Raw genomic sequence first — 22,669 nt, forward strand, 5'->3', positions numbered from 1 at the left:
CCCCAATGGTCATCTCGTCCAGCTTCCTGCAATGCAAGAATATCAACTAAAGTATCCATGACATATGGCCATCCAACCTCTGCTTAAAAACCACCAAGAAAGGAGACCCCACAATCTCCCAAGGGAGACCATTTCACTGTCAAGCAGCTTTTACTGTCAGAAAGTTCTTCCCTATGTTTAGTCGGAATCTCCTTTCTTGTAACTTGAAGCCATTGGTTCAAGTCCTGCCCTCTAGAGCCAGAGAAAACAAGCTCACTCCATCTTCCACATGACAGCCCTTGAGATATCTGAAGATGGCTATCATATTTCCTCTCAGTCTCCTCTTTTCCAGGCTAAGTAGGCACAGCTCCTTCAGTCGTTCCTCAAAAGGCTTGCTTTCCAGCTTCTATTTTGCTTTGTTTATAAACTACTTTAAGTCTTGAGTAAAATCCAGAGACCTGTTGCACTGACTGCTGCATGGCAGCTCTTGAACTTTCTTTGCCGGGAGATCTGCCAAAAGCTCTATTTCAGACAGTGTAGCAAGATCTGCAGGGAAAGTTGTTGGCTGCTCTAACTTAGGTCCCCAACCTACCTCGAGCAGTCTCTTTTAAAGTATATATACACATTTTTAAAAGGTTGCATCCATAGGGGGCTTTGAAGCTGGAACTACTAAGATATTGTGAGGGCTCATGCCCACTATGAATCCTGAATCTAATATATTATCCACCTATCAGTTTAACAAGACACCCAGGGTAACTCAAAAACAGTAATAAAAACAGTATCATTCAGAACACAATATGTGTGTGTGTGTGTGTGTGTGTGTGTGTGTGTAATAGAACAATGAAGCCTGAGCGGGTGAATAAAAACCAGAGTGCTGGAGACGGGGACCAGATTAAAATCAGCTCATATGGCATGTAGGAAAATATGGGTACATAAAACACACTTTTACCTTGCTCCAAAATAACATCCAATTCTGCACAATACAAGCCTTCCTAAATGTGACATTCCATATTTCAGGGCCACAATGGAGAAGACCCTCTTTCAAGTCACCACACTGCCTACATCAGGAAACCCGGGGGATTCAGATAAAAACCTTTTTTAAATGAACTCAAGTAAGTACTCAGACAAGCTTATATGAAATTTTAGTCATGGATTTGGTCTTTTATGCCTACCTCAGCTTCTGAATATGGGGGGGGCAGGGACTACAACCAGAAAGGAAACTGGCTTAACAGTTGGTGTGACATAGCCTGATCTTCTTCCCCTTGCGCCCCAATACATTGTTATTGGGTACTTCTGAGTAAAGTGCACTTTTACACTAGAACTCACGGACATCCAATGAAGCTGAACATTGGAAGGTTCAGTACACAGAAAAGGAACTCAGCACACAGTTAAAGTATGGAACTCATTCCTGTGGGAGGCAATGACAGTCGCCAAGGTAGATGGCTTTAAAAGAGCATTGGAAAGATTTATGGAGGAGCCACGATGGTTGTGTTCTGTCTCCATTGTAGGAGACAGTAATGCTTCTGAATGCAAGTTGCTGGAAATCAGGTCCTCCCTCACAGAGGGCACGTGTTGCGGTGCGACCTGGCAACCAAACCCCTGTGTTGTGGGTGGGATCGTTTGGATAGCCGCAACACCCTATTGGTAGGTCCCTCAATGCTGGGAGCAATCTGGCCAATGGGCCAATGGTAAAGGGCATTGAGGGACCTATGTGCACTTGAGCTTCCTCTTTGGGCCAGTACATTGGAACACCCGCCCACCTCTCCCTATATTTAGGGCTTGCGCTTGACCTTGCTATGCCGTCGTGTGTCGCCTGTCGTTGGGACAGGGGCACGGCAGGAATTTCCCCCCCTTGGCTGATTGGCTGTTGCCATTTGGGTTTCGCCTGCCGTTTAGCAAATTGTCACAACTTGTAAGGTTGCAGATAGGCTCTGGTTCAAGTGATAGGGGTGGCAGAAGGGTCTCGCCATCCCTATGCAAAGGGTATTCCGGTAAAGGAATCCAGGGACTCAATGGTTTGGTCAACCCTGAGAGGGGTTGTGCCCATGCCTGAGTCCGGGGGACATCAGGGTGGCTGACCGGTGGGGTTCCCACTTTTCGCTGTCCCTGGTGTTCACCCTTGGCTGACCAACGATAGAGCTCTGGGTCAGCGCTGCCTGCAAGGGTGCAGGGAGCTAGTCGAACCAGAGCCTATGCAACCACTCACTTGATTGTAATCAATAAAGTTGTGGCCTAAATTCTGCCAAAAACCAAACCAAATATCTGAGTCATGTGTGAATTTATTTCTAGGGGGTGGTTAAATGATCTAAACACGCAAACCACAGGAGTGGAGAGTGAGGGGTATTGTGCTTAAATCCAGTAGGCAGCTTTCCCACAAGCATGTGGCTGGCCGTTTGAGAGCAGGATGCTGGCTTATACAGGCAATACATGGGCCTAATCCATCCATATATTCTTACTCTTGGGTCTGGAAATTCTTTTTCTGCGATTTTATGATCAAGCAGGGCCCATCCCTCACAACCATTTCTATGGACTCCCCTCCCCCCCCCATTTGAAAGGAGTCTCTCAGTCTCTCACACAAGGAGTCAGAGGCAAGTTGCAGATTCAGATGAAATAAATGGGCTACGAAAATGCTTTGGGTGTTGAATTACCCTGCGGTTCTTCCAGGAACTGCCAAGACTGATGTTCCATTTACAGTTGCATTTCAGTTATTCAAAAAACAACAACAAACCCCACAACAACCCATGCCCACGCGCACACGCGGTACTATCATGCCATCGTATCATACAATTTGTTTTCTGTTGAGGCTTTCACAGTGATTTATAGGTGTGGGCCTCAAGGCTCACGTTATTGATTGTTTTACCTTTCCTGCAGAGGAAACGTACATTTTAATCCAATTTTAGGAGGTTTAAAAAAGAAAGATGCAGGAAAAGTTCAGATTTTGAAAAACTGCCAATTACAAGTCGGTTCAATGAGCAAACTCTTTTCCTTTAGGAACCACACGTGGGGAGAATTACTGTATCCGTAACACCCAGCATACGTGATTTCCCTGGACAACATCAGCAAAAGACTGTGCTCATGTTAAGACAGATGAAGTAAAGTATCCCACGCGACAGTTTTGTCCCTTCCAGCTTTGGCCTATCATCCCTACTACACGAAGACAAGCTTAAGCTGGACACTACTTCTCCTTGACAGCTAGTGAGAAAATCACTGCCTTGGAAGTCAAGGGATACACTGATCAACTCCTGGCCTCCAGCCCCTCTATTCTCTATGCCTGGAAGGAAAGTTTTATCTTGCAGTCCTTAGACAGGGCCCTGAAGAGATGTTAAGATAACAGAACCTGACAGTTTGGAATTTTATTTCATTTTGCCCAGCTGTGATGCCTAAAGGACCATGCTACCAACCAACAATAAGCATGGTTTTCAAATACTATAATTGCCTTTGAGATCTGAGACCACCAGCACTGTCAAGAGAGGTCAACACACTTTAGCACAGCAGAGGAAGCAGCAGGTCTGTTTGCTGGGACAATCACAAACGTACCATTTCTTTTCCATAAGTGTTGAAGGTTCCATGAGATTCAGGTAGGGGATTCTAATCCAAGAACTTTATAAGCACCATCTATGTAGCATGATTGTAAATTGGGGGGAAAGGCTATAGATCGCTAGAAGATCATCTGCTTCGCATGCAGAATGTCCCCCGTTCAATCCCTGACATCACCAGGTAGCTCTGGGGGAAATTCCCTGTATTGAAAGCCGCTGTCTGAAAGCGGAGAGCCACTGCCATTATTGAGTGCTAACCATACTGAGCAAGATGGGCCAGTGGTCTGACACAGCATAAGGTATCTTCTTATATTGAACACAGAGAATACCAATGGGCTTTTCTCATTCAATGTCCTTGGTTTGCAATTGCACTGCTCTGCTGTACACTAATGAATTTTGTATCCTGTACTCTAGGTAATGCCTACACTGTGCTGACTTTCTTAATAAAGCTTTCAGGTTTCCTCTAGCTGATAACTGTCTGAAGGTGGAAGGCAGGTCAGATGTAGGCAATGCTGTGAATTTGAACTGTTAAAAGCATTTCGTCACACCTTTTTATATACTATATTCTAAGGACGCTTAGACATGATATATAATGAAATTAAGAAAAAAAAAATAAAGTGACTAGACAGCAAAAGCCCAAAGAAAGCCTCAACTGTATTTATGTACTGGTATGTGACTTCAGTGGCAAAGATTTTATACTATACGCTCAGAAATGGAAGGAGGAGAAAACACTCTCAAAGGAAGAATGGTTGATGAAAATCTTGGAATATCCAAAGACAGAGCCTCCAAGTGTCCCTATTTTCTGGGGACATCCCTGATTTAGAGAAGCCATCCCATTTGATCCTGGAATCTCCCACTTTTCCTCAGGATGTCCCTATTTTCATTGGAGAAATATTGGAGGCTATGCAGAGATGGCAATTTTAAAAGCTTTTAAAGACTGAAAACCTTTTCTAGTCTGTATATAAAGTTATTTCCCATACGTGAAGACCATAGTGAGGTTTGAAGTAGATGAGAATAGTGAAACTTATTAAGAAACGTGTTAGAGAGGATGAAATTAGATCAGACAAAACCTTAAAACACAATCATATGTAATTTGGGTTATAAACATCAATGTTGGGTGAGCGGGAAAGGTACTAGTAATTTCAATGACATTTTGTTGATCCAAGCTCTGTGTGTGTTCATCTGATAATCTTCAAGGGCTGAAAAAGATTATTGGAGATGTAATACGGACAATGCTTCTTTGAAACATATATTTTACTGTGTCCCACACTTACTAAGCTTTGGAAGAAGGTGCTCGACTTTATAAAGATGACACTATGGAAAGTTTTTAGATTTCCAGAGGTGAATGTGCTCTTGAACATTGTATGGAACTTGACAACAGGAAAACAAAAATGGATTCTACACACCCTAATGGTGGCCAAGAGACTGATACAGATGAATTGGAAGAATAAAGATACGATTCCTCTTAATCAATAGCTTGACAACATGACAACACTGGCAACATATGAACGGAAAGCTTATAGATGCAGAGTTTCTTTGGATAAATACAGTGGTGCCCCGCTAGACGAATGCCTCGCTAGATGAAAAACTCGCTAGACGAAGGCATTTGTCTAGCAGAAGGCTGCCCCGCAAGACGAATTTGTCTATGGGGCTGCCTCGCAAGACGAAATTTTTTTTTCGTCTAGCGAAAACCGCAGTTTGCATTGGTGTTTCGCTAGACAAAAAAACCGCTAGACGAAAATACTCACAAAACGAATTATTTTTGTCTAGCGGGGCACCACTGTACAATGATATTTGGAATGAGTTTACACAAAAAAGTATATGTTTATTAGGATAATAAGAATATACTTATTCTTGTATATTAATGTACGGTAATGTAACTAGCAGTTTGAATGGAAGTCAAAGTGCAAGTAGATAAATAGGTACCACTCCAGTGGGAAGGTAAATGGCGTTTTCGTGCACTGCTCTGGTTTGCCAGAAGTGGCTTAGTCATGCTGGCCACATGACCCAGAAGCTGTCTGCGGACAAACACCGGATCCCTCGGCCTATAGAGCGAGATGAACGCCGCAACCCCAGTTGCCCATGACTGGACCTAACAGTCAGGGGTACCTTTACCTTTAATGTAACAGTATTGTTTCTTTTCTTTTTTCATTCTCACACTCTTTTTTCTTTCTTCCCCCCACTCTATCTTTTTACAAATGAAATCCTCTTAATAAAATATTAATTTAAAAAGTGCTCAAAAGGAATTTTAAAAATGGCACAACCAGCCACATTTTCAGCTATGCACAGCTGACAGCCATTCATGGTGGGCCATTTAAAGGGCACATGGAAACAAAGCCCATAGAAGTTGCTCTGTAAGTTTCCAGAGCCTTGAGAAGAGAAAGATGTTTAAAATGGATTTATGATCAGCAGTAGCTATGACTCCTGACAGCAGCAAGAACCCCCTGTAAGCACCTTCAGGGTGTGAACCTTTTGATGCGGCACTCTGAGATTTAGCTATGTAAAGCCACTGAGCTAGGAAAGCATTCCTCAGAGGCTTAGCTATGACAGCTCCCATTTGTCTTCCAGGTGTCATTTTTCAGACCTAGTAAGAAACTCTCCCAGCTCCTTTGCTGGAGCTAGCTCAATCGCTTGCAGCACACTCCGCTAGCTAGCTGGGGAATAGCCAATAATGGCCTTTTAAGAATTCATGTCTAAACAGTGCAAGAGATCTGTCAAAACTTGAACTCATGAGTCCAAGAAGTGTGAATGTTAAGGGAAACTCAAGGCTATGAAAGAGGCATGTGTTCAGATTTTGAAGCATGCAGAGAATCCACATGGTTGCCAGTAAACAACATAGAATCACAGAACTGGAAGGTACCCCAAGGTTCATCTAGTCCAACCCCCTCTGCCATGCAGGAATCTCAACAAAACATCCAGGACAGATGACTATCCAACCTCTGCTTATATACCGCCAAGGAAGGAGAGCCCACAATCTCCTGCTGTTGAACAGCTTTAACTGTCATAAATTTCTTCCTGATGTTTAGTAACTTGAACCCATTGGTTCGTGTCCTAGCCTCTAGAACAGTAGAAAACAAGCTTGCTCCTTCTTCTGTTGAACCTGAAGCCTTCCGCATGAACAGCTGACACTCTACCACTTCACTACTAAGCTAAAGAGATGGAAGTAGAGCCTACTCTGGAAACCTTCACTTCAACCAGCAATCCAATAATGGAACCTGGTGGAATCTCTTCAGGCAAAATATCCCGTCCCCGCAGCAAACACAGGAACCCAGGAAAACTGTTTTTCTTTTACAAAGTTGGACCTCCATATTGTCTGCACTGACTGGCAGTGTCTTTCACCAGCCTCCTGTACTACCTGCAGGTGCTGTGGGCTGAACCTGGGACCTTCTGCATACAAAGCACATGCTCTGTCACTGACCTACAGCCCTGCCCATGTCTGCAGTACGACATGGTGATCAGCAAGCATGCCAAATCTGTCCACTCTGGTTTGCAGCTCTAAACAAGGTGGATTCCTTGGAAATTCCTGCATGCATTTTAATTCAGTTTCAGGGATGCAGCTCCTTCTTCCTGATCTGTGGGGGGTGGGGTGAGGAGGGAAAAGAAATATTCACAGCCATTTCCCACAGCGCAAAACATTTTTTTTCGGGGGGGGGGGGGGTTGTATTAATAGGTTACTGTACATTTACCGGAGGCGTTTGATACTCCTAGAATAATGAAGTCAGAAGTTACCTAATCCTATTTGTGTCAAACTCCATAATTTTCAACAAGTCCTGTCAGCATTAATAAAGGTCTGTTTACAAGTAGAGGGAGCTTCGCATTGACAGGTTTTGTTTTCCACATAAGGTGGACGCTGATAACAACCACCCTAGGCTATCAGTGACCTACTTAAAGAGCCAGTATACCACTTTATTGTCCTCTCTGCCTCTCCTCCCAACTGCCAGCACATGAGAAGAGGGCTTGTGAAGATGAATTTCCAAAGGTAGCGACGTGAGCTGTGGTCACTCTGCATCCCGGCTTTGATTCAGGCTAAATAAAGCTATTGCTCTAACATTTCCCCCCCCCCCCCCCACTCCCCTGAAGGTGGCAGAAAGCAGTAAGTTGGTGTGGCGGCAGCAGTCCTCTAAGTGAAACATTAGGCCTCTTGTAAAGGGGATTCAATTTACTTTCAAGTTGCAGTGGAGTTATTCCATTAGGCTGTGACGTCTGCCACAGGGGTGGTGTTTGCAACTGACATTTGCCTGTCTGTGCTTTCTCTCTCTCCCTCCCCCCCCCTCCGCTCTTCTCTCCCTGCTTCAGATATTAACAGCAATACATAGCTCTGAGCAGGGATGGCATAAGGTGAAGAAAAATCATGTCCTCTAGGCCATAAAAATTAATTTTGTATGTCCTTCTCTCCTCTCTACTGTTGTTATTTTCCATTGCCCAATCAATTTGAATCAGAGTTGGTTGCTCGGCTCATAAACAGTGATTTCTTATGTAACTGAGGTGTTATAAAGTTAGATTTAACCACAAGCTTGGCTCCAGTCTATAATCCTGGGCTCATGTCTACATTTTTCGGTTTTTCACAAGTAGTGTGGGTGTGGGTGGGTTTTTTTGGGTGTGGGGAGAGTGGATGCACATCTCCTTCCACAATGTTTATATACAGTGCCTTCAAAGTCATGCAAAAATCATGGGGAAACAGAAATATTACTGGCTAAAATATAATTAAAAGCTTAAAATTAGGCAGAAATTTAGGAGGCAAGTGGCAAAGGGATCTTGGAGCCGTAAACTCAGAAGACAATAGGAATGTTGGTTTGACACTCTGTCAAGTCAACTACACATTATAAAAGGGTCACTGGGGGGTTGCACTCCCTCTGAAGTAGCAGGTTCGCAGTTTGGGTGTGCTTCTGGATCCACTTTTGTTACTGGAGGCTCAGGTCTCCTCAGTGGCTAGAAGTGCCTCTTGCTAACAATTGGTTAGTTCAACAGCTATAGCTGTTCCTGGACTGGGAAAGCCCTGCCACAGAAGATTTCTAATCACTCTACATGTGATTAGACCAATGCCAGGTTGCCTGGGCTATCAACAATTGTTTTGTGAACTGCTGCTCTTAATTATCGCTGTAGTTCCTGTGTTTCATTTTCCTCTGATCTCACTGCTTACACACAAACTAACCCTCATATTTATGTTTTATGTGTGTTCATCGCCAGGTAAGGCTGGAAGAATATTATGCCTGAAACCCTGGAGAACTGCTGCCAGTCAATGTGGACAATACTGAGCTAGATGAACCAATGGTCTGGCTGGGCATAAGGCAGATTCCTGTCTTTTTATAAACCTATTATGTATATGATAAAGTGCACTGAAGCCCACATAATCTTGTGCCATGATAAATTTGCTAATCTTTAAGGTGTTATTATCCTGTCTCAATCACCCTTGTTTAAAAAGGCTGGGAATTGAATGGTGGTCTCAGGCCTAGATTTTGTGAGTGTTAGTAACACAGGAAAGCAACCGGGTATGAACCAGAGTGGTTGGACTGTCAAGCACCCATTCGGTCATAACCTAGAACCACACACTCAACCTAGAACCACACTCAAAAGACCAGCTGTGAATGGCATTTGTTTTTGAATTTCCATGAGCTGGAGACAATAGCAATGTCATTTCTCCCAGTCTATAGAATGGATGTCCAGGCCTTAAAAGAGAGCTTGGGGTACATGCCCCCCCCATGAACAGAGCAGCAACACTTGAGTTGGCAATCAAATTGGGTAGATTATCACAACAACCCTCCACCTGCTGGTATTAGCTATTAGAGTGTACAATCTTCAGTGGGAACGAACATCACACACCATTTAAGGGATGGGGGCAGATCAATGGACATTTCTGCAGAAAGACAGAAGAAAACATAATTCCAGTTCAGTTTCACTGCCTTAAGATGGTTTTTTTTTTCTTCACCCTAGAGAATTTACAGTAGGTGCCTTCCTGCCAAAAAAAAACCTTCCAGTGTGTGTGTGAGAGAGAATATATATATATATATATATATATATATATATATATATATATATATATAGGCTATCAAATTAATCTATTTAGAAGCAAAGTGCCACTTTTATTTCTAGCTCTCCAGGCCAGCACAGTACTTAGAAAATAGCTCAAAGCATCACAAAAAAAAATATATCTTGGAGATGGAACCACTACACAAACTTGCAAGTGGGGCTATAAATCTGATACACAGATCCTTCAAATTAAGGGAAAATGCTGCTATAATCATTGTGGGGAATTGATATCACAGCATGACATGCCTGTCCATGAATATATTGAGTCTGCAGCATATTCCTGTGGGGAATCACATTGCTGATTGAATTAAAGCAGAACAACAACAACTGGTTATGTTTAGCAGTCTGCCCTGAAAAAAATATCACTAAAGGTTAAAGTCGGGACAGAACTTACTCTGTGCTTAATAAGAAGTAGGCAAACCTGTACACAAGGGCATTCAATATCTGCTTCTAAGAAGGGCAGGTTGCAGAATGCTACACAAAATGAGCAATTTTAAACTACTTCTCTTTGGCTAATTGATTTCACTTCATGGGGAGAGATGAAGACCAATGCAGTTTTGCATTTCCACCTGGTAGCTAACAGAATCACAGAATCATAAAAATATAGAATTTGAAGGGATCCCCAAGCATCATCTAGTTCAACCCCCTGCACAGTACATTTCCAACAAACTTTGTGTAACAGGCTAGAAGTCAGATTCTGCACTTTTTCAGTGATTACATGCAGTAACGCAGGAGTGGGGAAACTGTAGCCCTCCAGATGTTGCTGGACTACAAATCCCATCATCCCTGACCACTGGCCATGCTTTCTGGGGTTGGAAAGCTACAAGTTCTCCATCTAAAACATTCACTTCCCTTTTGCTTATTTAATTTATGTTGCTTATGCTACTTTTAAATAAAGTGAAGCAAGTGTTTAAAAATGCCTATATGCCTGGTCAGTGCGATTCCCCGCCCCCTCCAGCTGGTTGGCACATAGGCACAGACAGTCATAATTAGCATGCCATCTCAAGACATTGGCCTCAAGCAATCATCGGCAACCACTGTTAAGTTTATTAAAAGTGGAGAGGAGGTTGACGGAGTATTTGGAGAGGTCTGAGAGCAGAATTGGCTGTAGCATAAAGCACTGATAATGTTAATGAGTTGAAAAGTTCATTCTTAAATATAGGCAAGGGCACCAAGTCTGCTGTAGTCGGCATCTGCATGTACTGGCTACAAATTTATAATGTATTACTACTACTTGCATCAGCACTATTGCAACACTCACTACTGTGTGTGAAGCCCACTAGACTTCAGTAGAACTTGGACCAAGTTTTGAATGTTCCTTGGAGCAAGGAAATGGAAGCAAGTGTTTATCTTTTACCCTCTGAGATGCTCTTTTCCCAAATTAGAATTGGAAGGAGTCGGACTTGTGCGTTTAACTCCCCATTCACACCCTCTGGATGAATTTTTGTGCCACTGACACAATTAATAGTGCATTTACAACACTGATAACAACCCAGAACATTTGCAGCATAAAACCCCCCCGCAGGATTCCAGTAGGACGTTATGGTACCTGCATCGATTGGAAGCAAAGCAGTATGCCACCCCAAAACATCTGCAAACAGCACTGAAAGTGGGAACGTGTATGAACAGTCCAATACCATCATGAGCACAAATCATCATGAATGCAGAATAAAAAGGACACTTGGAAGAAGAAGAAGAAGAAGAAGAAGAAGAAGAAGAAGAAGAAGAAGAAGAAGAAGAAGAAGAAGAGGAGGAGGAGTTTGGATTTGGTCACTAAGATAGCAGATCCAGGATACATTGGGTCACAAGCAGTTAGCAGGTGCTGTGCAACAAGACACATCTGCAGAGCGAATCCTATATGCTAATAGTGAAGTCATTCTCAGAGTCTGGATCCTTATGCCTTATGTGGTGAAAATCGTCATCACCCCCACACATGAAGGCAACATTAATAGGAGGGACCCTAAAGCTTACTGGAGTACCACCAGCACCCAAATATTCAGGAAAAAAGAGGGAACACTCAAATGGCTTATGATCACAAGCCACAGAATTCTGACTGAGTATAGGAGGGGGGAAATCATGGAAAACTAAAGAGGAAGGTGAACGAAATATAGCATCCTTGATAGTGATGGAATATTCTGATATTCCTGGTGTTGAGCAGATTTTTGTAACTGCCGTTTTGCTCATATATATACACACACATACTGGTTCAGCTTAAAATATGAACTATTTTCACATTTTACGTGCATCATTGCATGTGTTATTATGCATACAATAGAATAGAATAGTATATGCATATGCACTCTGGGTTTCCTAAAGCAACCAGCACATAAACAGATGCATACAACAATGCACATAACTGTCTAAAGTAGTTATCTATTAATACTTACTAAAAGTATGTAGCAGAAATATAGTACCACATGGTGCTTGCTTCTTTCATATATATTTATAATGTATGTTATGCTCTGCGTATAACTTTATATATAATTTGTTGGATATTTTTAATAAAAAAAAAATGGATGAGTAACTGGGCCCTAAGTGAGTGATCAAATGAAATGGTGGTTCAATGCAGGGAAAGACTCATAGGCTTAAAAATGATTTCCCCCTCAGCAAGCTTGTGTTGCAGGCCCCACTTGTAAGCCGCCAAAAGCTCAAGCAAGGGAACCAAGCACAAAGTTGCTTCACAGAACTAGTACGAACCACGAAGCAACCTGCTTCCAAAGGACAGTCAAATTTTGACCATGAACAAAAGACAACCTTTGGAAGGCAAATATACCAAATCCCAGAGTGCATGCCCAACCAGCTCTTTTCTTTTCAGTAGCAGCATGAAAGCCATTGATTTGGAGCTTCTTCCTGTGCCCCACAATATTGTGTGGCCCTGGCAACATTACAGTCCCAGGCACATAAAAGCAATGATAAGGTCCACTACACAAGAAGATAAGGAAACAAAAACACACCATCAGATCACCTGTAGCATAGTAGTAAGGAGATGTTGTGGGCCAAATTGATGGAAGATCTGCTGCTTTTACTAAGCAGTCCTTTGTGGTTTTGCAGCACCAGCAAAAACCGCTAACACTTCTAATAGAGAGATATTCATCCTGATAATACTTAGAGCTTCACACACAGCAGCTTATGATCTTATAACAACCCTGTGAGCTAGTTTAATATTATCCCCACATTGCAGACCAGGAAATGAGAAAGGAGAACTTGCCTAAGTCCACTTAATGAATCCATAGCAAATGTGAAATCCAGACTGGAAACTTCCCAATTTATAGCTCATTTCACCACCATCAGTACTATCAGACCTACTTTTAATCAATAGACCAATGGACCTGTTGCATATGTATCACTCTGCCCAGGAGAATCCAAGACAGTAATTCTACACGCACATACAGTGGACACTGGTCCGTTCATGCAAATGTGCCACTGCCCCACTAACCAGTCAGCCCTTATTCAGTCTGTCCCACTGCCTGCCAGGGGGTAGATTCTTCCTCCTTTGTCTCAGGGCTCATTCACACTTCCACTTGTCCCATTCCTAGAATGCAAAGAGGGTTTTGTTTTGTTTTTGCATTCCAAGCAGTTTTTTGTTTGCCCCATCGCTTTCCGGAGGAAAAGTTGCTATTTAGCACGGAATCAACTCATGGGAAACCCTACTGATGTTTGCTGTAAAGACTGGATTTTCCTGAGGGCAAAGGCAAGACAAGTGGAAATCTGGATGACCCTATGTTGCTCTTGTAAAACTCGGCAGTGGAGCAGGAGGAGGGCAAAAGCTGAATTGGCTGGCTCTCCCTTTCAAGAACAGTGTGCTCAAAGCCACCAACATGACTCTGACCAAACTGCGGGAGGCAGTGGAAGACAGGAGTGCCTGGCGTGCTCTGGTCCATGGGGTCACGAAGAGTCAGACACGACTAAACGACTAAACAATAACAACCCTTTCCTTGGCATGGGCATCGTGAGGGGGGACGGTGGGGGCAGTATGCCCGGGTTCCAGGGAAGGGGGGTGACATGGGCCAGCCCCGCCCCGCCGGCGGGCCCCGAGCAAGCTGCGGAGCGAAGTCGCTCCGCCCTGCAGCCTGTCTGGGGTCCGCCCACCGGCGCCGCTATGGGGCTGCCCCACGCGATCGGATGGGGAAGCCCCAGGACCCGGCGTTCGCTCGGTGGGTTGCCGCTGGAGCAGCAGCTCTGGCGGGATGGACTGCGTAGTCCATCTCAGCCGGTGCTGCTGCTCCAGCGGCGACCGAGCGCCGGGAAGCCAAACAGCAGCGCCGGCAGGAAGGGCTGCGGATGCCCAGATTTCCACGCATGCGCAGTCTGTCCTGACGCATGCGGGCACCTGAGAGGCTTCCTATGCCTCTGTTCCTTGGTTCTAACTCCACATACTGTTGGGTTCCATGGATTCTGCCCTAATAGTTTCAATGGGCACCAGACACCACTTCATGGGAGTAAATATTGTTGCGCTTAATGGGGCTTCTACTAAGCACACTTGTACAGGATTGCACTATTGATGTATTTGTTATGTACCTGTTATGTAAAACCCCTAGGCGTATATGAACTCCACTTCTGCCTCATCAGAGAGCTTCTTGGCACTGGAGAAAACAGTACAAGGCACGGAGATAAATAGCTATGTGTGCATGTTTGTATGTGTGTATTTTATATAGATGCAGTATGCATTCACACCAAATCTTTAGGCTATTTACCAAACACCTAGCTAGACACTCCAGCAAAATTTATACTCCAGTCCAAAGCAACTTTTAATGAGCGATTTCTATACTTATTTGCCTTCTACACAGGTTGGCAAAACCTGTGTTACTTCTAAAATCACTATGCCATATATTTTATGTTGCTTGATAAAGGTCAGATTTCCCCACCCCCCACCGCCCAAGAGCAATCTAAAAGCTCAGCTATTTCAGAATCCTCATTAATGTCATCGCCTCCTCATTTATTAAATGGCTCCTCTTCCTCCTTGGAAGCATTTCCTCCTGCAGTCGAGTTGTAAAAGCACTTTTTGCTCCTCTTCCACCTATATCAACCAAGCCCCACCGCATCTCTCTTTTAATCCTGCTTCCTCCCTCTCTCCATCACAGGCCATTCACAGGAATTGGATTTTTACCCAACAGTGCCAAAGCATGCATCATTTTAAATAAATCATTTGCAATGACCTATTTACTGTAATCACCAAAAACGAGAGAGGGAAATATATAAAATCCATGCAAATGATTTCAAATACATTTGCAATCTTCATAGAGCACCACCAAGTCATCATGAAGACCTCTCTCAATAGAAAGTGTTAAAGACAGTTAACACTGCCCCTGCTAAGTCATTTCTTTGCAATTGAAGGATGCTTCCAGGCTAGGAGATGGGTGTGGAACTGCAGTGCTTTGTTGGCTCACTTTTAACGGGGCATCCACACATCCAATCGTGCTCATCCTGTATTTTCCCTGTGGCTCTTCCATCTTTCCCCAAACCATGACAGGAAAATGCTCCAGAAGGTCATAACCACAGCCCAAAAGATTATCGGACATCCTCTCCCATCTTTGGATGAACTATATAGCTCCCGTTGTCTCAAAAAAGCCAACATTTCACAGGATTCATCTCAACCTGGATATAGTCTGTTTGCATGGTTGCCTTCGGGCAAGAGATACAGAACAATTAAATCAAGAACGAATAGACTAAAAAACAGATTTTTATCCAAGAGCTATAACTATTTTAAATGCTGTAACCAAATGATATGATCTTTGGGGGGTCATGATGGGTGGTGTGTATGTGTATGTGTGGCTGTAAATGTATAAATGTGAATATGTGGCTGTAAATGTAGGATGGCATTCAATTTCATTGTACTACGTACAATGACAATAAAGTACCTATCATCTATCTATCTATCTATCTCTATCTCTATCTCTATCTATCTATCATCTATCTATCATCTATCTATCTATCTATCTATCTATCTATCTATCTATCTATCTATCTATCTATTTTACTGGTATAGACTAATTTAAAATAAAATGGGGGTCATGAGGCAACACACACCACAAAAATTATAGTGAAGGTGTGTTGAGCTTCAAATGGGCTCACCCACAGCAGCTATGTCATGTGTACAGTGTGGATGGCAAGGTAGTTGCATATACACAGATGGGGAAAGTACAATACTCCTAATAACACAGGGATGGTAACTTACAACAGAAGAGGAATGATTCGCTATGATCTGTGAAGCCTCTCCCTTTGCACTGTTTTATTATGCTTGTCCAGTGAGCAACAGGTATACCTTTCTCTCTCTCTCTTTACCATGTCTGCATCTGAGTCCCCAAGACAGTAGGGCCCTTTAAAGCACCAGCACTGTATCTCGGTAAAGTGATCTATAAAAAGAAACTCCATCATTTCAGCCCATTCCTACTTTCTGCTGGCACGCAGCTAGTGATTAGAGCAAAGAAACAAAGACAAAGAGTCAGCGGAAATATATATATATATATATATATATATATATATATATATATATATATATATATAGTAGTTCAATTCAAGTGAAGTTGCTGCAGCAGTAGATGGTCTATGCAGTCACTTAGGGAAAGGAGACCTAGCTCTTACCTCATGCATGCTCAGGTATGCTGAGTAGGGCTGAGGTTTGGCTACTTAACCCTGCCACACATTCTGCTGGACTTCAGGGGTGGAGGAAGGGGGCTGGGGTGGGGGCGGTCCACACCGGGTGTCATCACTGAGGGGGGGTGACATTTGGCACGCTGCCCGCCTGCAACTCCCAAGCCTACTGTGGTTAAGAGCGGTGGACTCGTAATCTGGTGAACTGGGTTTGCTTCCCCGCTCCTCCACATGCAGCTGCTGGGTGACCTTGGGCTAGTCATACTTAGAATAGAATCATAGAGTTGGAAGAGACCACAAGGGCCATCCAGTCCAACCCCCTGCCAAGCAGGAAACACCATCAAAGCATTCCTGACAGATGGCTGTCAAGCCTCTGCTTAAAGACCTCCAAAGAAGGAGACTCCACCACACTCCTTGGTAGCAAATTCCACTGCCGAACAGCTCTCACTGTCAGGAAGTTCTTCCTAATGTTTAGGTGGCATCTTCTTTCTTGTAGTTTGAATCCATTGCTCCGTGTCTGCTTCTCTGGAGCAGCAGAAAACAACCTTTCACCCTCCTCTATATGACACCCTTTGATATATTTGAACATGGCTATCATATCACCCCCTTAACCTTCTCTTCTCCAGGCTAAACATACCCAGCTCCCTAAGCCGTTCCTCATAAGGCATCGTTTCCAGGCCTTTGACCATTTTGGTTGCCCTCTTCTCTGAAGTCTCTCAACCTCACTCACCTCACAGAGTGTTTGTTGTGGGGGAGGAAGGGATTGTTAACCGCTTGTTAACCGCTTTGAGACTCCTTAGGGTATGATAAAGCAGGATATCAAATCCAAACTCTTCTTCTTCTTCTTCTTCTACCCCGAGCTGTCAGGGGAAGGGGCGGAGCTGCGCCACCTTGCCGACAGCCTTCCCCCTTCGTTTGACAGCTCGGGGGAGTCTTGGGAGTCACAGGCGGGTGGTGTGCCATTGCCACCGTTCCCGGGATGCTTCCTGGGTGGGGGAAAGCCTCATCTGAGCTGTAAAAAGGAAGAGTGAAGGGAGGAAGGCTGCTGGCAAAGCGGTGCAGCTGCCTTCCCCCCTGCCACCCAGGAAGCAGCCCGCCATGGGTGCCTCACCCTGCCCTCATGGCCCCACCCCTGGGTGCACATCATGTGCAGCGCTCCGGGTGCCGGAGCAGCTAGCTCCACCTCTGCCAGCCTTCTGGTTTTGTGGCATCCACCATCCCACTTTGTTCAGTCCAGGCATTGCCAGATGGGGACAGTAGCCATTTTTATTTATTTTTGCCCATCAGTTGATTGGCATTGTTTGCTATGGTTTTTTTTTTTGGGGGGGGGGGTTCCTCACGCTTCACTGGCTTGGTGGCATGTGTCCTCAGTGGAGGGATGGGTTGCTGTTAGATTTCCCACACTGGCAGGTAGACAGCTAATGTTTGGTGACGGTAGTCACCTTTAAGATTGAACAACGTAGTTCCAAGTCTTGCCTGCAGTGCTGTCAACCCCCCTGGCAGGGCATACCCTCCAACGTTTCTCTAAGGAAAAGTGGGACATTCTGGGATCAAATTAGGAACCGGGATGGCTTCTCTAAATAAGGGACGTCTCTGGAAAATAGGGACACTATTGGCAGGGTGGAGTGAAACAGTATCATCTCCCTACTTACCTGAAAGCATGATGCAACACTACCTCTCCCCCTTGGTGGAGGTGACTTGCCCAGTTTGTTACGTATTGTTATAGTACCCCACACCTTTGTTCCCTTATTCAAATCTGTGGTGTCAAGGCTTTGTACCTTGCCACCTTATTTCCCTAAGTGGCTGCAATACATGGCCGTGTAACTTTACACAAAGGAGGTGTGTGTTGTGAAGACTGTTCCATTTATTTCAAAGGCCTGTCTAGTTGAGCATTCTGTTCTTGCGGCGGCTGGGGGAAAAAGCCTATGGGAAGTTTGCAATCGGGACCTGAGCACAGCACTGAAATGATTGAGAAAACTTTCTGAATAGAATGGCTTCGTGTTGGCATTGGAGCTCCCAAGCTTCTATGAAATGGAGGTTCATCATCAGCTAGAGAAAGCAGTAACAGCCAAGGCTGCCACCAATCACAAGCAAAAGGTTCCCCAGAGAAAGAAGCAGGTATATACAAGCATCGAAGGAAAGGGGGAGGGGCACAGGTTATTCATGCAAAAGATAACAAGCTCAACCCCCCAACAAATCCACTGAAAGGATCAGGCAAGCAGGTGATAGGGATGTCTACTGCTTGAAATGTTTGAGAACCACTGCCAGTTGAAAGGGGCAATGCAGTGATGCACCACCAAAGGTCCATCTCACTTTCAAGCAGTTTCAGAGGTTAGAAATCACTTCTTTTGCGGCAATTTATTTGTTTATATACTACTTAATGGCAATCATCTCTAAGTGAGGACAAGGAATACAACATGGAAAGGGTAAGAATTGGTTTAAAACTATAAAAATCAGACCAATTAAATTGTATGATGGAATAATAATAATAATAATAATAATAATAATAATATAATAATAATAATCAACTCAATAATTCAGCAAGGAGTGAGCCTGTTTGACCTCAACTGAAATGGAGTTGCATATAACTGGGTCCATAATACTGAACGCACAGCTCCTGGTGGAGATGAACCATGCATCCAGACTACAACTTCTATCAGTCCAAAAGGCCAGTCATGATAGGAGCTAGAGTCCTAACAACATCTGAAAGGCCAAAAATTTAGTCCTTCTTGGTGAGTCACATGTGTTATCTTTGGCAACCATTCCGCCCCCCTCACCCACACCCCTGTCTTGAGCAACCAATAAATGTGCACCAGAGATTTTGCTCATCGAGAAACAAAGGAGAAACTGTCTGCCTCTGACACCCCAGCATCACACACACGGAAAATTATTGTAATGTCAAATGCTCCGCTTGTTTCTACAGAATGGGCATCATTACAGTTGCTCTTTTCTCTGTGTGTGAATAACTTTTCATTTCCCTTTACTATTAACTACCCAAGCATTACCAAAGGCAGGCTGATTGAGCCAGTCAGATGGAGGGCTTCCTCTTTGCTTCTCCGAGAATGTTAATTTGCTTCAGTGCATATCACTATTCCACGGGGCTCCCTTGTTCGCTTTCATATGCTTCACTGCCAGAGCTACTGGTCACATTCACTAAGTACATTCCCTACCTCCAGCTTCTCCTTGACATATATATATATGCGCATGCTGCGAGTTTTGAAAAATGTCCAAGCGTGCAGTTCTTATGGGACTGACAGCTCAGGCAGTCTAAAACTAACTAGTACTGAAATGGAAAACATCACACAAAGTGTTGTGAATTTCCCTTCATATTTAGCGTATGGATGCCAAAGATTGGTTAAAATGTTATGTCTGGAAATCCAGCTTATTTTGGATTCAAGGTATATGCTGATGGCTATAAAGTAGTTGGGTGGCATGGCAAGATGTTGTTCTTCTTCTCATCCCCTCTCCTAGCTAAGGTTCCTGCACCCACAGCAAAAGGCTCACACACAAGTTGACTGCTCATGTGAGTAGTTAAATGCAGAAGAGAGGGTTTGCCAAGGCAACACATGAATTGTGCCTGAGTGACTCAGAGCGAATGCATTTGTATGTGCTCTCTCTCTCTCTCTCTCTCTCTCTCTCTCTCTCTCACACACACACACACACACACACACAAAACACTTTCTTTGGTGCAGCCCACAAGCATATACAGCCTACCACATTCCGCCAGTTTATATCATGTATATATGGCAGACAAACTTGAAAATCCCTTATTGCATGAAAAATGAGGAGGGGATATGGGGAGAGGAGATCCCAAATGCTAAGGTGTTTATATGTGAAACATTTATTATTATTATTATTATTATTATTATTATTATTATTATTATTATTATTACTACTACTACTACTACTACTCAATTGTCTACTATCTTTCCACCACTCCAGTCCATGCCCCACCCCTCTGTTTTATTTTCACCTTTCCACTTTCAATCAATACCCCCAGCTTTCCTTATTCCTCCCCTTGCTGAAAGTTCAATGCAATGCAAGATCCTAGAAATTATTAAGAAACTCAAGGGGAAATAATGGAAACAAATTTTTCAGGGGAGATACAAGGGCCAACATTCACCTTAAGGAGTTCATAGTGCTGAATGCCGTTCACTCCAATGTCAGGATCAAGAGCAGATGGGACAGAATACCGGGAATTGATGGCTGTGTTCTCAGGGATAGAGATATTGATGACCGTTGATGGAAAAAGAGGGGCATTGTCATTTATATCCTCAATCAGGAACCTAATCTTGACCAGTCGGAAAACTTCATCAGGCAGGACAGCAACTTCCACCTCATAGAAACAGCGGTTCTCACTAAAAATGGCAGAGCAGAGCTTTTCCCGGTCAATGCGGTTGGCAGTGGTGAATATTTCTCCAGTATTCTCCTCCACGTGCACCAGTGGAACATCCCCAGTCTTATACACAAGCTTGAACTGCAGGGGTGACGAAAGGGGCACATCAGGGTCCAGAGTCAAGTTGAGGTCCTTAAGCAAATTGCCAATTAGGACATTTTCTGGCAACTCCTCCCGCACCGTATAATTCTTCTCCTGGGCACCAGACTGAAACACGATACAGGTTAATAAGGCTGCCAAGAGGTAGGTCCTGGAAAGCAAGTCCATCTCCAGAATGGCTAAGGAGTTGTCCAACCAAACACTAAGAAGAACTAGGAAATAAAAATGAGAAGAGAAGAACAGATTAAGAAATGTCAGCAACCTAATAAGAGGTTTTAATCATATGTTTTTTTATTGTTTTTTTAAAGGATAGTCTAAACAGCCTCGGTCCAGTATACCTGAAGGAGCGTCTCCACCCCCATCGTTCTGCCCGGACACTGAGGTCCAATGCCGAAGACCTTCTGGCGGTTCCCTCACTACGAGAAGCCAAGTTACAGGGAACCAGGCAGAGGGACTTCTCGGTAGTGGCACCTGCCCTGTGGAACGCCCTCCCACCAGATGTCAAAGAGAAAAATAACTACCAGACTTTTAGAAGACATCTGAAGGCAGCCCTGTTCAGGGAGGCTTTTAATGTTTAATAGATTATTGCATTTTAGGGTTTTGTTGGAAGCTGCCCAGAGTGGCTGGGGAAACCCAGCCAGATGGGTGGGGTATAAATAAATAATAATAGTTATTATTATTATTATTAGGAACGACAAATTCAAACATATCATTTGGCAACGGCTGTTTTGCAATGAGCACTGGCACAGTGAAAAACAAGCAAACAAACATCAATATACATTTACTGTAGATTGTTTAGTATTTGCAAGGCTTCCAGCCAATACATGCCAATTGCCAGCCAATTCCACTGCCTCAGAAGTTTTGTTTTCAGGGAGAGGGAGGGAGGACCATCTACTGGTTAGCGCAGCATCTCCTTGTTAACTAGGAGCTAAAGTCATACACCCAAGGAATTCCACCAGAGTATTCCATTTGGGTGTGCTCACCCAAAAGGTTTCCAACATTCAGTTTGCATACCCTATGCTGCTTTCACATGGTGGTGGTGGTGGGGTGTGTGTGTGTGTGTGTGTGTGTGTGTGTGTGTGTAAAAAGTATTTTCCCCATTCACATTTGCAATACCATCACAAACCATACACAAACACTCTCCACCCTCCTTCCTTTGCAGTCTGTGGTTTGGCTGTTAACACAAGTCATTCCAAACTATTTATTCTGAATTGCTGGTGTGCATCTTCTTCCACTTTGAGCCCCCCCCCAATGATCTGGATTACAGAGTTTAATTTGGGGCAGGGGAAGATGCTGACTGGTGGGTCAGAGGTCCTGGCTGCCACACATCAAGGGCAGCACAATGAGGCTTCCTGGCCACAGGCAAAATGATAAAGATAGGGGAGAAATTTGATTATTTTTTTTTCCAAATTCTAATGAGAAAATACTTCAAACCAATATGCAAACAGAAACACACTTCAGAATCCACACTTCTATTAATTCTGTGGTGCAATGCTCCAACCAAACAATTATATACCCAGATACATATACTGGGGGGAAAGTGCACGTTAAATTGCTGAAAATAAAACAAAAAAGCATCATGCTACAGAAGGTTGTTTGCAAAAATGTGCATTATTACTCAAAACTCCATATAATTGTGCTTATTACGAGAAATTCATACTAAAAATTCAAGGAAAAAATGACAACTGAGATTAAAACCAGGGTAGGGGTGGAATGAAAAAACAGTATTGATAGATTTGACCATCCCCACTTCTTCCAAAGAAGGAAATGCCTAGCCTTGGAATAAGGTTAAGAATATATTATTATTATTATTATTATTATTATTATTATTATTATTATTATTATTAACCTGCCCATCTTGTTGGGTTGCCTGGCCACTCCAACACATATAAAAATAATATAACATCAAACATTAAAACTTCCCTATACATTGGTACCTCAGGTTAAGAACCTAATTCGTTCTGGAGGTCCGTTCTTAACCTGAAACTGTTCTTAACCTGAAGCACTACTTTAGCTAATGGGGCCTCCCGCTGCTGCCGTG

The 22,669-nt window shown here is 43.6% G+C and overlaps 1 protein-coding gene across 2 annotated transcripts in view; it reads right to left on the reverse strand.

Moving 5' to 3' along the window:
- Positions 1-22,669, reverse strand: part of PCDH11X (protocadherin 11 X-linked) — a 728,776-nt gene that overhangs the window by 604,566 nt on the left and 101,541 nt on the right. For both annotated transcript variants that reach the window (XM_033137147.1, XM_033137148.1), the window contains exon 2: positions 20,257-20,840. In XM_033137147.1, coding sequence (XP_032993038.1) covers positions 20,257-20,796 — 540 coding nt within the window. In that variant the 5' untranslated portion in view covers positions 20,797-20,840. The remainder of the gene's footprint in view (positions 1-20,256; positions 20,841-22,669) is intronic.

Source organism: Lacerta agilis, chromosome Z (genome assembly GCF_009819535.1).
Source record: "Lacerta agilis isolate rLacAgi1 chromosome Z, rLacAgi1.pri, whole genome shotgun sequence".
Lineage (NCBI taxonomy): Eukaryota > Metazoa > Chordata > Lepidosauria > Squamata > Lacertidae > Lacerta > Lacerta agilis.